This window comes from Silene latifolia, chromosome 6 (genome assembly GCF_048544455.1).
Source record: "Silene latifolia isolate original U9 population chromosome 6, ASM4854445v1, whole genome shotgun sequence".
Classification (NCBI taxonomy): domain Eukaryota; kingdom Viridiplantae; phylum Streptophyta; class Magnoliopsida; order Caryophyllales; family Caryophyllaceae; genus Silene; species Silene latifolia.
The window spans coordinates 90,334,146-90,348,475 of NC_133531.1; the positions used below are offsets into that span (position 1 = coordinate 90,334,146).

Sequence of the window (14,330 nt, forward strand, 5' to 3'; positions counted from 1 at the left end):
AAGCCCTCGGTTGTGACGGACATTATTGGTTGGAGTGTGTGCATTAGTACTTGAATTGTCTTTCATTTTTGTTGCATGCATGCTATGTAGGTCGCAGTTAGGTGAGTGACTGTCTTTTATTCTCTCTTTTACATATAATATTCACCCTTTGCTTCATGAGAGAAGAGTGACCACGAGAGAGTCCGATTTTGTTGGTCTTGCAAGGTCGATAGGTCGGCTATATTTCTGAACAGCTTATAATTCGTTTGCGTATTGACTGCTTAGCTTTAACTGTTAAATTTTGTTGCATTAAATTGGTTCAAGTAGACAAGTTAAGCTAGCTCTGAGTTATTTTTCCGTTCCATTAGTGTATAGTTTTGAGTTTACTCGAGGGCGAGTAAAGGTTTTTTTGGGGAAATGTAAGTGATTATATTAATGCCCAACCAAACAAATTTTCCAGAGATCACTCTCTAGCTCATTACAAGACTCATTCTAGTCGTGTTATCCAGTCTTGCACACTCCTAATACTGGAACCAACACAACTAGCTCTCAATTGCATAAGAAAAAGCTTCTTCACCTGCTTTATAACAACAGCAGGCAAAGTCAATATATTTTCAAGCCGACACCTATTCCTCACCTGCCATATGCTATACATTACATGTGCCAAACAAGCTGCAACAATTTGCTTCCTCAATAAAGACCTATCCCTATGCCCTAACCACCAAGAAATCACATTCTGATCAGGGATAGGGGACCCCAACCAGACTGCAATCTGCTGCCTGCAATGCTGACTGTAAGGACACAGAAAAAAGAGATGATAAAGGTTTTCCTCAGCTGCTCCACATAAGAAACAACAATTGTCAGGAATAATAGCCATCTTCATCAATCTATCCTGAGTGAGCAATCTGTTTTGAGCAACCAACCAGATAAAGAACTCATGCTTGGGGAGCATTATCCTATTTCTGATCCAAGGGTACCATGGAACATCAGCAACATCCTCTGCCAGCCAAGAATAGCCCAGCTGTACAGAGTACTCCTGATCATTCCTTCTCCAGTCATCATCAAACATGTGATGCTTTAGTTGGTGTTTAACTGCACAAATACGTTTCCATGCCCAACTAGAACTTATAGAAGGCTCATAGTCCTTCCATATTCTGTCTTTTATATAAATATCATGCACCCAACGGACCCACAATAGATCAGCTTTCTTCTCCACCCACCACACATACTTTGCAATGAGAGCAATGTTCCACTGATAGAGATTTTTAAAACCAAGACCTCCTTTTTTCTTTGGTTGACAGATCTGATTCCAGGCTACCAAATGAGGACGTTCTTTGTTCTCAGTACCATACCAGAGGAAAGCTCTACAAACTGTGTCAATCTTCTTTAGAACAAGTTTTGGGATCATGAAAATTCTTGCCCAATAACTATGAAGAGCACTAAGCACTGCAGAAATAAGGACAACTCTCCCTGCATATTACAGTTGTTTAGCCCCTATTCTCTGTATCCTCTCAGTGACCTTATCAACTAAGCACTGACAATCAAGCACCCCCAGTCTTTTAGGCATTACTTTGACACCCAGGTACTTAAAGGGGATACTGCCTCTCTTCATACCAGTAAGAGCCTCAATATCGTTTACCAGACTCTCACCCACCCCATTACAATAGAAACTGGATTTGCTACTGTTCATGTGGAGTCCAGACGCCAAAGAGAAAGTACTGAAGGCCCTCATCATTAGAGTAATAGAAAACAAATCACCCCTGCTAAATAGCAACAAATCATCTGCAAAACACAAGTGATTCAGGCTGAGTTTATTGCATAATGGATGGAATTTAAACCCAGGTAACCTGTGCAGCACTCCAAACAGTCTACTCAAATACTCCAGACATATAGTAAACAGCAAGGGGGAAAGAGGGTCCCCTTGCCTTAACCCTCTTCTCCCTTTGAAAAAACCAAAAACATCCCCATTCAGAGCCAAAGAGTAAGAAGGGGAAGACACACATTGCATAATAAGATCAATGCTAGTCTTAGGGAATTGGAGATGGACTAGCATATCATGTAAAAAACTCCATTCAATTGAATCATACGCCTTTTGAAGGTCTATCTTCATCATGATTCTAGGGGAACAAATCTTCCTATTATATAATTTGATGAGGTCTTGGCATATTAAAATGTTGCCCACAATATCCCTCCCTGCAACAAAAGCACTCTGAGAAGGGTGGATGATATCAGGCAAAACACAGCTTAACCTTGAACATAACACCTTAGCCATACATTTATAAACAGTGTTACAACAGGCAATGGGCCTGAACTGAGTAACATTGTCTGGTACAGCAACTTTAGGGATCAAGGTGAGAGTGGTGTTATTAGCTTCCTTCAGCACTTTCCCTGAGCTAATCATATTTCTAACAGAACTGCAAATGTCTTTCCCTACAATGGCCCACGAGTCCTTGAAGAACTGGCTGCTATACCCATCAGGACCTGGGGCTTTAGAACCAGGGATGGAGAACATTGCATTTTTTATCTCATCATCAGTAACAACTCTGGTAAGAATCTCCCTGTGCTCATTAATTAAACACTTACCAGCTCTAATGACCCCCTTATGAATAGGAGTCACCCCATTAGAAGAGCCAAGCAAACCTATGTAATACTCCTCAAAGGCAGATTTGATTCCTTGAGGTGTAGTACACAGCTTCCCCTCTTTGTCTTTGATATGATAAACCCTGTTATAGGCCCTTCTTCTCTTAATACTAGCATGAAAGAATGCAGTATTCTCATCCCCATTTTTTACCCAATTCTCCTTTGCTTTATGAGCTAGAAAAGAATTCCTAGCCTTAGTTAAATTTACTAGGTCCTGTGCACATTCTCATTCAGCATTGCACAACTCAGGATTCAAAGGATCCTTTGAGAGCTGGTCTTGGAAATGCTTTAAGGAAAGTTCAGTAACATGAGTAAGGTTCTCAATATCACTGAACTGTTCCTTATCCAGATTCTTCAACTTCTTCTTTAAACCCTTCAATTTTTTAACAACTCTGAACATGGGTGTACCCTGAATATCACAATTTCACCCCTCCTTGACCACTTCAGAAAAGTTTGCAGCCATAGACCACATATTAAAGTACTTAAATGAAGACTTCTTCCTCATATGTTTCTCAGTCAGAGTGATCACACATGGGCAATGGTCATATAGACCTTCAGGCAAGAACTGGGCCACAGAATCAGGATAAGAAAGGATCCAATCATCATTGACAATCACCCTATCCAGTCTGCTGTAAACCTTTGTATCATTTTCATGTTTGTTATTCCAAGTGTAGTAAGAACCAGTCACCTTAAGCTCATAAAGGTTACACCCACTCATCATACTTCTCATGGGAGCAATCTCAGCCCATGTGACATCAGCACCCCCTATTCTTTCATCCACAGAGGTTATACTGTTGAAGTCCCCACAAACTAACCAAGGCCCAACAACAGAAACACTATACCCTTTAATACTCTCCCACAAACTCTCTCTTTCCTGTATCTTGTTAAAACCATAGACAAGAGTGAAAAAGAAAGACACCTTCAGCATTTTATCATACACCTTTGAGTGAATACATTGCTCAGTGATGTTTAAGATATCTACCTGATAGAGGTTAGGGTCCCAAAGTAACCAAACACGACCACCAGGGTGATGGCTGTTATTTGTGCAAAGAGACCAATCATTACAAATAGTATTTCTAACATTATTCCACTTACTCCCCTTTATTTTTGTTTCTATTAAACCAAATAAACCTAAATTATTTTGGTGAATAAACCATCTAATATCTTGTTGTTTATTCATACCACGCGCATTCCAAAATCCCAAGCTACCCATTTTCAGAATTATCAACTTGGAACCCCAATTTCTTCCTACTTTCAGTTCTTGCTTTTTGCATTGATAAGTTCAGAGCATCCATGAAGGTAATTCCTCTTGGGGTAAACAATCTAGTCTCCCCAGAATCATTCCTTAACAGCTTACTGATGAACCTCCTTGGCAATGACTGACCATTATCATTCCTTTCCTGTCCTATAGCAGGAGTCTCCATTATGACAACTGGCTCCACCATAGGTGTGACCACTGAGATAGGAGGAGAGACAGGCTTAGGAACAGGTTTTGCAATGGGTGTCTGAGTTGGTTTCACAGTTTTTATATTAGCAGCAGCAGGTTTAACCTGTGGTTTGGCCTTTGGCCGCCAAACTTTCTGAGGTTTTCTCCCATCGACCCCCGCACAAATGTTTGTATGCCCAAGTCCCTTACACTTATCACAGGACAGGGGCAACCAATCATACACAACTCTTACCCTCTGAGTCTTTCCCAATTCATCCTCAAAAACAAGCTCAATAGGGAATTCCTGTCCAATTTTTATCTCAACCAAGACTCGAGCATACCCAAGGAATGCACGGTTACTAGTAGCCTCATCACAACGCAAGAATTTCCCAACTAAACCACTGATTTTTGATAGACACCCAGGACCCCAAAACTTGATGTCTAAACCATATAGTTTCATCCAGATTGGAATCAATTGCACATCATGTTTAATTAATTCAACATCAGGAGTCCACTCTTTCACTATTACCGGTTTACTATCAAACATAAGATGACCGTTCCTAACAACTTCCAACTGTTTCTCTTTTGATTTAAAGCGAACCAGGAAGATGTCGTTAGGTAAAAACGAAATACGATCAACTCCATATGATTGCCAAACTCTCTTAACAAATCCCGTAACCACACTACTAGGAGGCTTCGCGCCCAAAATGTAACAGAAAACAGCAGACGACCAGTAATTGATCTCACCTTCAACATCATCGGCGGAAAGTTTAAGCACTGGTACCGGCTGTGTTGGGAAATGTGTCCTCAACAATAGTGCGATCACATGATTTAAATGTAACGCCCCGTAAATTTCGGACCGTTAATATATTTCAGAAATAATTTATTAATCAAAATAAAAGTGATAATTAAGTATTTAAAGTAAAAATAATTTAAAGAAATATAATTTTATTATATTTTGAAGAAAAGTATTTATTTTGATAGTTTTGAAATGTTTAAAAATAGTTTAAACCGTGTAAAATCTTTTATTTTGAATTAAGGGCGTATCGGGGGGAAAATGACAATTCGTTTGAACGTTGGGTAAACGAATTTGGAAATGGGTCATGTGAATACTCAATTTTATTGTAATCTCGTGTTTAAAGACTTTGGACTTGACGGAATTTGCGTTTGACTTACGGATTTAATTATTATTGAAACGAGTCAAAACCGACTCGTTAAAAATCCCGACTAAAAATCCCGCACGTACTTTGTCCTCCTTTCTTCTTTCACGCGTGATGCCCCCTCCCCTTTCCTTTTATTTTTCTGAAATCTTTGGTGTTCATCCTCTAAAAACACCAAAACCCCATTTTCATACACATTCAAGCTCAAAATCGTCATAAAATCTTCGTTTCTTGTCCGTTTTTCGCATAATTTACCTTTCCGGAATCCCCTCGCCACGATCTACGACTTAGTATGTTCTAATTTCAATTTTCATTAAGTTCTTTTAAGACCAAATTTCGGTGATTTCGGTTTTGTGCTTCATTTTTGTGTTTTTATTGTTTAATTAGGTGAAGGATTGGAAGACGAGTTCGGGGACTCGTATATTGTAGAGGATAGCGGTTAGTGGTGGTTAGGGTTTCGGTTTTGAGGATTAATTGCTCATTTTCTAGCTTAAGGTAACATATTTCGAGTTACTCGACGAAAGATCGTCACATGTTTTTTGATTTTTGTATGTTTGGTGAATTTTTGTTTGGGTAGTAATTTTTCACATGTTAAACTTAGTTGCATGGAAGCTTAATTTGTGCCTTTTGGTAGTTTAAATTATCAAAATTGAATTGGGGACGATTAATTAATTTTCAGACGGTCTTATAATGTATAAAAATGAAAAAAAAAGAGGAGAAATGGTCCGGCAGCGGGCCCGGCAGCAGCCGGCAGGCCGTGGCAGGCCCGTGGTAGGCCCACGGCTAGCCCATGGTTGGCCCGGGTCGGTCCGTGCTTGTTTCGCGGGTTTTCGTGCAATCTTGGTCTTTCCGGGTTAATTAATATTAGTATAGTATAAGTAACAAAAGGGTAGTAGTTTGAATTGAAGCATACTAGTAACAAATATTATGTTAACGGAAAAATTGTGCTTATATTAATAGTTATCACATGTTAGGATAGTTTACAAAATGAAATTGTAATTAATAGGCTCAAAATGAATTTTATAGCTATAATTGAAATGTTTTGTTGATTGTCTGGAAAATCGAGCCTTAGTCCCTTTGGTCGATGCGATGTCGATTAATTGAGTGATTGGTCACCGCAATTTGACCCACTGTCGCAGGCTGGGGGGTTGCGGGTAAAAATTCGGTTGAATGAATTGATAATCGGCCTTTTTCTTGTTTTAGGCCATTTATTATATCTCTATTTCACATGTGTAATTAGTTGAATTTAAATAGTTTCTTATTTAGTTAGTTGAATTTAAATAGCTTCTTATTTTATAGTAATGGCCCTAGTTTCCCCTAAAGCCTTTTATATTGTTATAATTGCTAGGATTGGAAATTAGTATTGAATTCTTATTGAGGAACTGTTGGGATTGTATGCTGTAAATAGACATTTATATAGCTTTCACATGATAGAATGTTAGAATTTATGTTGGTAAGTAGGACTTTTTGCCCTCTTAAGGTTAAGTGGGTGTCTTACTTGACTTGTGTGGTGAGTCTTGAGTGGTGTGGGCTAAAGTATTCAAGCTGGGACTAGCTGTGACTAGGTCCTAGGTGAGTATTTCGGCCTCCATCATAGATAGGTCTTTATAGTCTTTGACGAGTATATGTTCACTGCTTGATAGCCTTTGTGTTCCTGACTAGTGGATGTTTATCCAAGTTGGGGCATGACCTCAGGTACTAATTTTGATAGTATGGGGTCAGCTTAAGTACTAGCCGACCCTTCGGTGGTGTCCTTAGGGTACTCACTTCACTTTGTTTTAAAAAAAAGTTGTGAGTCTTGGGTGCGGTGGTGTGTATCCGCATGTCTAGGTCTGCGCAGATTTTAGGCTAGGGTTGTGTTGTCTCTTGGCCATGTTTTCTTAATAGTAACCGCTGAGCCAAGATACCGGTTCGATTACCTTCCCTACCTCGTGGTATAGACTTGAGTTACAAAGTGACTATTGACCGTACTAAGAACTTATGCCTGTCTTTGATATATTGCCCTTTCTTGTATGGTGATTTTATGAATTGTAATAGGTGAGATGTAAGCGGTTCTGATTGATAAAGTTTGGATTACTATTTGTTATCTGATTCACATGATAGTTTAGTTTGGTCAGTTTAGGGGTCATTTGTTAGAATACATGATAAGTAAATGGTTTATCAAATTGTTTACATGTTACATTACATGTTACATTAATTTTGACGATTCGTGGCTGGGAGGACTCGAAGTTACTCCCCACTGAATTGTGGCTTTCGTGTTTGTATAAAATGCGATTGACAGGTTGTTGATGCTTAGTTGGGGTCACAGACGGGCTAGTGAGCAAGGAACCTTGGACCTAGTTTTGGCTATTTTATTAGACAACCTTTTACACTTTTGGTTTGTATATTATTTGAAGGGACATATGTCTCCCTTTTCTATTTTTGGTTTGTATCCCTATATTTCCGCGTCTTTAGTTATGTATGTAAATTAGTTTATCAGCTGTTGCAGGGTTATGACACTCTTCTTGAGTTGGAATTGGTTGTGAATGGTTTAGTTAGAAATTTTTTTGAAATTGCAGGTTTTTGGACTAGTTGAACCATTTACAAACATATCCTACCAGTTTTTCTGTAGAATTTACGTATATAATTAAGGCTAGATTTAAGGGTGTCACAGTTGGTATCAGAGCCTATTGCTCCCGACGCACGTTTGTGCACCCCACTTAGAATCACTTGACCTTTAAATAATAAACTTGAGAGAAGGGTAGGATGGGTAGAATTAGGATTTTATGTGGTAGTCTGTTTGTGTTTGCTAATTGTTAGGTACTAATTGATTTTCTCTTTTGTAAGATGGCTCTCCAATAGATGTAGATAATGCAATCTTACCTTAGTTTTCCAATCTCGTTGTTTATTCGTCTTTCAAATTCCTCTTCTCTTGCCCTGGGTAACTACCTTTCAATTCTTTCTCCCGATCCATCTTAGGTTCGTTTTCTTCTTATAATAAAGTCAATGTGGACACCTACCTTGTATTCCACAGGATAGTCCCCTTGTTCAAGAGAACCCGGTTTTGTGAGAATGTAACTCTGGAGTGTGTGAACGAGTTGAGAAGTTGATTGGTTAAGGTTTGAGTGGTGTAGGAGAATATAACTTGGGATCCTTTGGTTAGACTTGTTAGTTGTGCGTGATATGAGAGCCTAGTGAGTTTAGGAACACCTTTGGATTTATGTCTATTGAGAGCTTGTTTGTTATAGATGATTGAGCATGAGGTACTACCTTAGCACATAAGATGGAATGAACCTGAGCTACTTCATTTGAGAGTCTCGATGTTTCTTATGGAGAATTAAAGGAATGATAGTTAGCCCTAATCCTTGTAGGCCTTGAAAGGAATACAATAAGACATTGACGTTGCTTAATGGTTTGGTATTGTACTTTGGAATTAGTTAGTTTGTTAAACCTTTTAAGTTGACCAAATCTAGTATAGAGTAGCCCTTGTTGACCTTTCGAAATTTGAGGACACGTGGTTGACCTTATCAATCATATCTGGATTTGGGAATTTTGGTGGAATGTTGTTCAATGTAGTTCGTGAGTTCAAGGATGTGATTCCAATTTATGGTATCGGAGATTAGAAGTATTAAGTGGTGAGATGATGGAGTAGACAAGCTATGGTACTTGGGGATGACATAGTAAGTGAAGTTCAATGACGAGAATTGTAAAGGAGGTACTTTGGGACATGGGTGGTAACAAATGAATTTGTGTAGTGAATTGATTTTGGCTCTTAGAACCAATTGAGTTGAGAAATACCTACCATTGTGGAGTCCTTGTTAGTCTTATAATTTGGTAGACTTTTGGGGCTTTGTTGAGCACCTTAGTGGTGTAACCTTATCATATCGATCATAAGCTTGGATGAGTGTTTGATAAGCGGTAACCCTTTCATTGTGCCGCTTCTATTCTCCTTTCCTTCCCTTTAACGTTCGTTGAACCTTGTTTTTATGCCAAATTTTACGTATCTTCTTCTTGCCCGAGATATCTTCTTAACTCGAATACCTCTTATTTATGTCAACCGTTATCTTTACGGACCGACTCCTTAGTTCCTAACTTGTCAGATTCATGCACCCTTCGGAAAATGTTTTACCGTTTCTCAATTCCTTTATCACTCCTGATCTCCTTAGTATAGTTGGTACCTTATTGACCATGTTTACGGAGTTAGTGAGATATGACTTGAGGATATAGGATTGACTAAGTAGTCGAGATTGGGATTGGCTTCCATAATCACTTTGGAGATGAGGGTTTGATAATGTATATGTTACCGTGTGAGAAATGTTAAATGTGGGATTATTAGTTGGTTTTAGTGAGTGATATTGATTACTACTTGAGGTATGGTATGAAAGAGAGAGTAAGCTACTTTATTGGGAGGTTTTAGCACTTGTTTTGGAAACTAGAAAGGGTAATGGTATGGTTGACACCAATTGTTAGGCTAAGGAACTTAATTTCAATTTATGATTTTAGGAACTCTGAGGTGATAAAGTGTTGTTACAATTATGACCTTGTTCCTTGAGAATTTGATGGTAAGTGAGTTTAGGATATCAAATTTGAAAGAATACTCCTTGGGGATGTAGATGACCAGAATGGATTGGTGATGTGATTTGGTATTAATTGGCTCTTGAGAGTTTCTGAGTTGAGAGAGACTTAGTATTGAGAAGAATTTGTTAAACCTATAGTTTTATAGACCTTGAGGTCGCATTGAGTACTTGAGATGATGGGACAGTGTTGTAGTTGAGTGTAGTTCCGCTTTTGGCAATCCTTAATAAATAAAAGGATAAAGGAACGTGAGATCCTATTGATTTTTCGGATTTTGGGATTGGTATGTTACTACCTTGTTTTGAAATGAAAACCTTGTAGAATTATTGAGGAACCCATAGTTGATACTAGTTGGATACGAATATAATTTTGTTGGAAGCCTTAACCTTAAGCTTATGAAAGTTGTTTTGAATGTTATTGTAAATTTGGACCTTATATTGAAGCCTTTGAGGAATCTTTCTATTGGAATTGGAATATTGTAGAGGATAGAATTGTCTCAAGGATTAGCTTATGCATAGACTTGTCGATGAGTGGTTCAGATGGCTCTTTGGTTTAGTGTGGCCTCTGATTGTTGCCCTGTTGATGTTCGTAGGACCTAGTAAGATGACTCTGTGGTTGGAAAATTGAGTGAACCATTCTCGATGTACCGATCTTCCTAATTCCGATCTCTGACAATTGTCATTCTTGCTATCCTGGCTTGTTCCGTTGTGTTCGCCTTTATGAAACTCATTTGACCTTTTTCTATAACATTCGAAAATGATTTCTCACTCTCTCTCAACCCTAGTGTTCAATTGGATACCTAAACTATTTCTCGTTTTGTATGTAATGATCCCTTTTCTTATTTTTTTTTCCGAGTTACTAAGCCTTAGTTAATCATAATTTAGTAAGATATCGTTCTTACTATAGAATTTTAAACTGAAATTTTGAAAATACTTTTATGATTTTCAATGGTTTTAACATTAGTGAATGTTGAATCTCGTTGTTGGTGACGTCCCAATAATGGGTTTTCTCATTTATTGGTGAAGAAGTATTTTTATATCTTGATATGAATATGGATGTTCTTGTCTGATCAACAAGAGTATCACCGTTTCATTGAAAAGATACCTATATTTTCTTATAACTATAATTTCTTCTAAGTTTCGAGGACGAAACTTTTTAAAAGGAGGGGTGATTGTAACGCCCCGTAAATTTCGGACCGTTAATATATTTCAGAAATAATTTATTAATCAAAATAAAAGTGATAATTAAGTATTTAAAGTAAAAATAATTTAAAGAAATATAATTTTATTATATTTTGAAGAAAAGTATTTATTTTGATAGTTTTGAAATGTTTAAAAATAGTTTAAACCGTGTAAAATCTTTTATTTTGAATTAAGGGCGTATCGGGGGGAAAATGACAATTCGTTTGAACGTTGGGTAAACGAATTTGGAAATGGGTCATGTGAATACTCAATTTTATTGTAATCTCGTGTTTAAAGACTTTGGACTTGACGGAATTTGCGTTTGACTTACGGATTTAATTATTATTGAAACGAGTCAAAACCGACTCGTTAAAAATCCCGACTAAAAATCCCGCACGTACTTTGTCCTCCTTTCTTCTTTCACGCGTGACAGCCCCCTCCCCTTTCCTTTTATTTTTCTGAAATCTTTGGTGTTCATCCTCTAAAAGCACCAAAACCCCATTTTCATACACATTCAAGCTCAAAATCGTCATAAAATCTTCGTTTCTTGTCCGTTTTTCGCATAATTTACCTTTCCGGAATCCCCTCGCCACGATCTACGACTTAGTATGTTCTAATTTCAATTTTCATTAAGTTCTTTTAAGACCAAATTTCGGTGATTTCGGTTTTGTGCTTCATTTTTGTGTTTTTATTATTTAATTAGGTGAAGGATTGGAAGACGAGTTCGGGGACTCGTATATTGTAGAGGATAGCGGTTAGTGGTGGTTAGGGTTTCGGTTTTGAGGATTAATTGCTCATTTTCTAGCTTAAGGTAACATATTTCGAGTTACTCGACGAAAGATCGTCACATGTTTTTTGATTTTTGTATGTTTGGTGAATTTTTGTTTGGGTAGTAATTTTTCACATGTTAAACTTAGTTGCATGGAAGCTTAATTTGTGCCTTTTGGTAGTTTAAATTATCAAAATTGAATTGGGGACGATTAATTAATTTTCAGACGGTCTTATAATGTATAAAAATGAAAAAAAAAAAGAGGAGAAATGGTCCAAAGCGGGCCCGGCAGCCAGCGGCAAAGTCAGGGCGGCAGCCCGTGGTAGGCCCACGGCTAGCCCATGGTTGCAAGCTAGTTGCAAGCTCGTTCAGTCTGGCAACTAGTTGCAAGCTCGTTCCCACATCGCCAAGCTTTACTGCAAGCTTTGGCCAAATTAAATGTGGCACATAACTCCACACCCGACGACGTAGTCAACTTGGTCTTCCAAGACTCACCTAAGCTAAGTAACCCTGTTACTTTTTCGGATGAAGATTTGCCACCTTTTGGCGCTAGTCACAACTTGGCTCTATACATTACTGTCATTTGCTTAAAGAAGAATGTGCCAATGACTTTGGTAGATGACGGCTCGGCAGTCAACGTTATACCCTTGAAGACAGCATACAAATTAGGCATGAAAGAGTCGGATTTGACCCCTACCAACCAAGGCGTTCGCGCATACGATGGTACACGACGAAAAGTGGTGGGACTAGTTAACCTTACCATAGCCACAAGGCCGATTGAACGAAAGTTTAACTTCCAAATAGTGGACATTGAAGCATCCTTCAACATACTTCTGGGAAGACCTTGGATCCACGCTTCCAAAGCGGTAACATCCACCCTCCACAAGAAAATCAAGCTCCCACTAGATGGTAAAGTGGTAACGATCACTTCGTCACCCATCAAGGCGGTAATAGAAAAGAGGTCAAGTAACAAAGTACTTGCAGATCCAGTATATGAACTTGGGGGCTTCCATAGCATAAACGCCATAGAAAGCGAGTTGACACCCTTATACTTCAATCCCCACTCTAATTTAGTGGTCAACCACATGCTCAAATCTCAGGGATACTTCTCGTGAATGCCTTTGAATCCTATCCGAAGAAATACCTTTGTCCCTTACAAAGAAGGCAACTCACAAAGGATACCACTCCGATTAGGGTACAAACCCACCAAGGAGGAAGCTCTAGAAATGCTCACTCAATTCCAAAACCGCAAGAACGTGGGAATCCAAATGCGACCCTACCTCCCTACCTTAAATGGATACTTCGTTAGAGAGGGGATTCAAGAACTCTTTCACGGGTTTCCCGAACCTTGGCACTATCTCGAAAGAAAATTAGCCGGAATCGAGATCTTTCACGATTGCTACTTCATTCCTCCAGAAACGGTTCCTACCGTCAAGACTCGTCAAGCACCTTGCTTAGACGAACAAGCTGTTAGTTGAATGTTTGGAGAAGATCAATTTGTTAGTGCCGCGTAGGACGAGATCATTACCATGATACTTCAAGACGATCACTTCAACCCTACCGCATTGATCACAGAGACCAGTTCGAATCAGCAGAAAGGATGGAGAAAGTCGATCAAGTGGACAAACAACCAAGGAAGACTCTTCAAGCTCACCACTGGAGAAGGAGAGATGTTCAAAGGAGAACCAGAAGACGATGAATTCGAGTGAGAGTCAGAGTCGGAGTCTAGAGAAGTCCCTAGAGAGTCTCCTCCTGTCGTCACTCCCACTCTCCTTGTTTCTCCTAACTTAGCATCAAGTAGTAACGGCAGTTTGGGAAATGTCCCAGCGGCTGTCCATTTACCGCCACTGACTACCGAACAAATGGCTTCTTTTTTTCAACTCTTTTCAAATTTTAATATGAATAAATCAGGTTCTGCTTACTCTTTGTGTTATTCTGAATGCAATTCTGTTTACGGTGATAATGAGGATGACCCAGACCCAGACTCAATCAAAATACCTCCCTACATAGCCAAAGAAATACTACAAGAGGGGGAAGAGGGACCAGTAATAGAAAACACCGAACCCATCAACGTAGGAACCGAACTAGAACCCCAAGAACTCAGGATAGGGACGACCTTGAGCCCCACCGAAAGGGCCAGTTTTATAGACCTCCTACACGAGTTCAAAGACGTTTTTGCTTGATCCTACAAAGACATGCCAGGGATCGACAGGGATATCGCAGAGCACAGAATCCCAATTAAACCAGGTTTCAAACCCGTAAAACAGAAGCTTCGTCGAATGAGGACAGAATGGGCTCTTAAGATCAAAGAAGAAGTCGATAAGCAATTCAAAGCTGGGTTCATCAAAGTATCCGAGTACTCAGACTGGGTAGCCAACATAGTACCCGTACCCAAAAAGGATGGGAGAATCCTTGTTTGTGTTGATTTCAGAGACTTAAACAAAGCGAGTCCCAAAGATGACTTTCCTCTACCACATATCGACATATTGGTGGATAATACAGCAGACCACGCGTTGTTATCCTTCATGGATGGATACGCGGGATATAACCAAATCAAGATGGCCATAGAAGACATGCACAAGACCGCCTTCGTCACTCAATGAGGCACTTATTGCTACACG

The 14,330-nt window shown here is 39.0% G+C and overlaps 2 protein-coding genes and 1 long non-coding RNA gene across 3 annotated transcripts; 1 reads left to right on the plus strand and 2 right to left on the minus strand.

Moving 5' to 3' along the window:
- Positions 1–466: 466 nt before the first annotated feature.
- LOC141588335 (uncharacterized) lies at positions 467–1,387 on the minus strand. Its single transcript, XM_074409782.1, has one exon. The coding sequence runs from the start codon at positions 1,385–1,387 to the stop codon at positions 467–469; it is 921 nt and encodes a 306-aa protein (XP_074265883.1).
- Positions 1,388–3,043: 1,656 nt separating this feature from the next.
- On the minus strand, positions 3,044–4,801 carry LOC141588336 (uncharacterized). The gene is made up of 3 exons (XM_074409783.1): positions 4,793–4,801; positions 3,829–4,739; positions 3,044–3,653 (listed from the first exon to the last, which is right to left on the minus strand). Exons 1-3 carry the CDS (start codon positions 4,799–4,801, stop codon positions 3,044–3,046), a joined length of 1,530 nt encoding a protein of 509 aa, XP_074265884.1.
- Positions 4,802–5,331: 530 nt separating this feature from the next.
- Positions 5,332–8,562, plus strand: LOC141586979 (uncharacterized). The gene is made up of 3 exons (XR_012519678.1): positions 5,332–5,495; positions 5,593–5,700; positions 7,487–8,562. It is a non-coding gene; the product is annotated as an uncharacterized LOC141586979 (long non-coding RNA).
- The last annotated feature ends 5,768 nt before the right edge of the window (positions 8,563–14,330 follow it).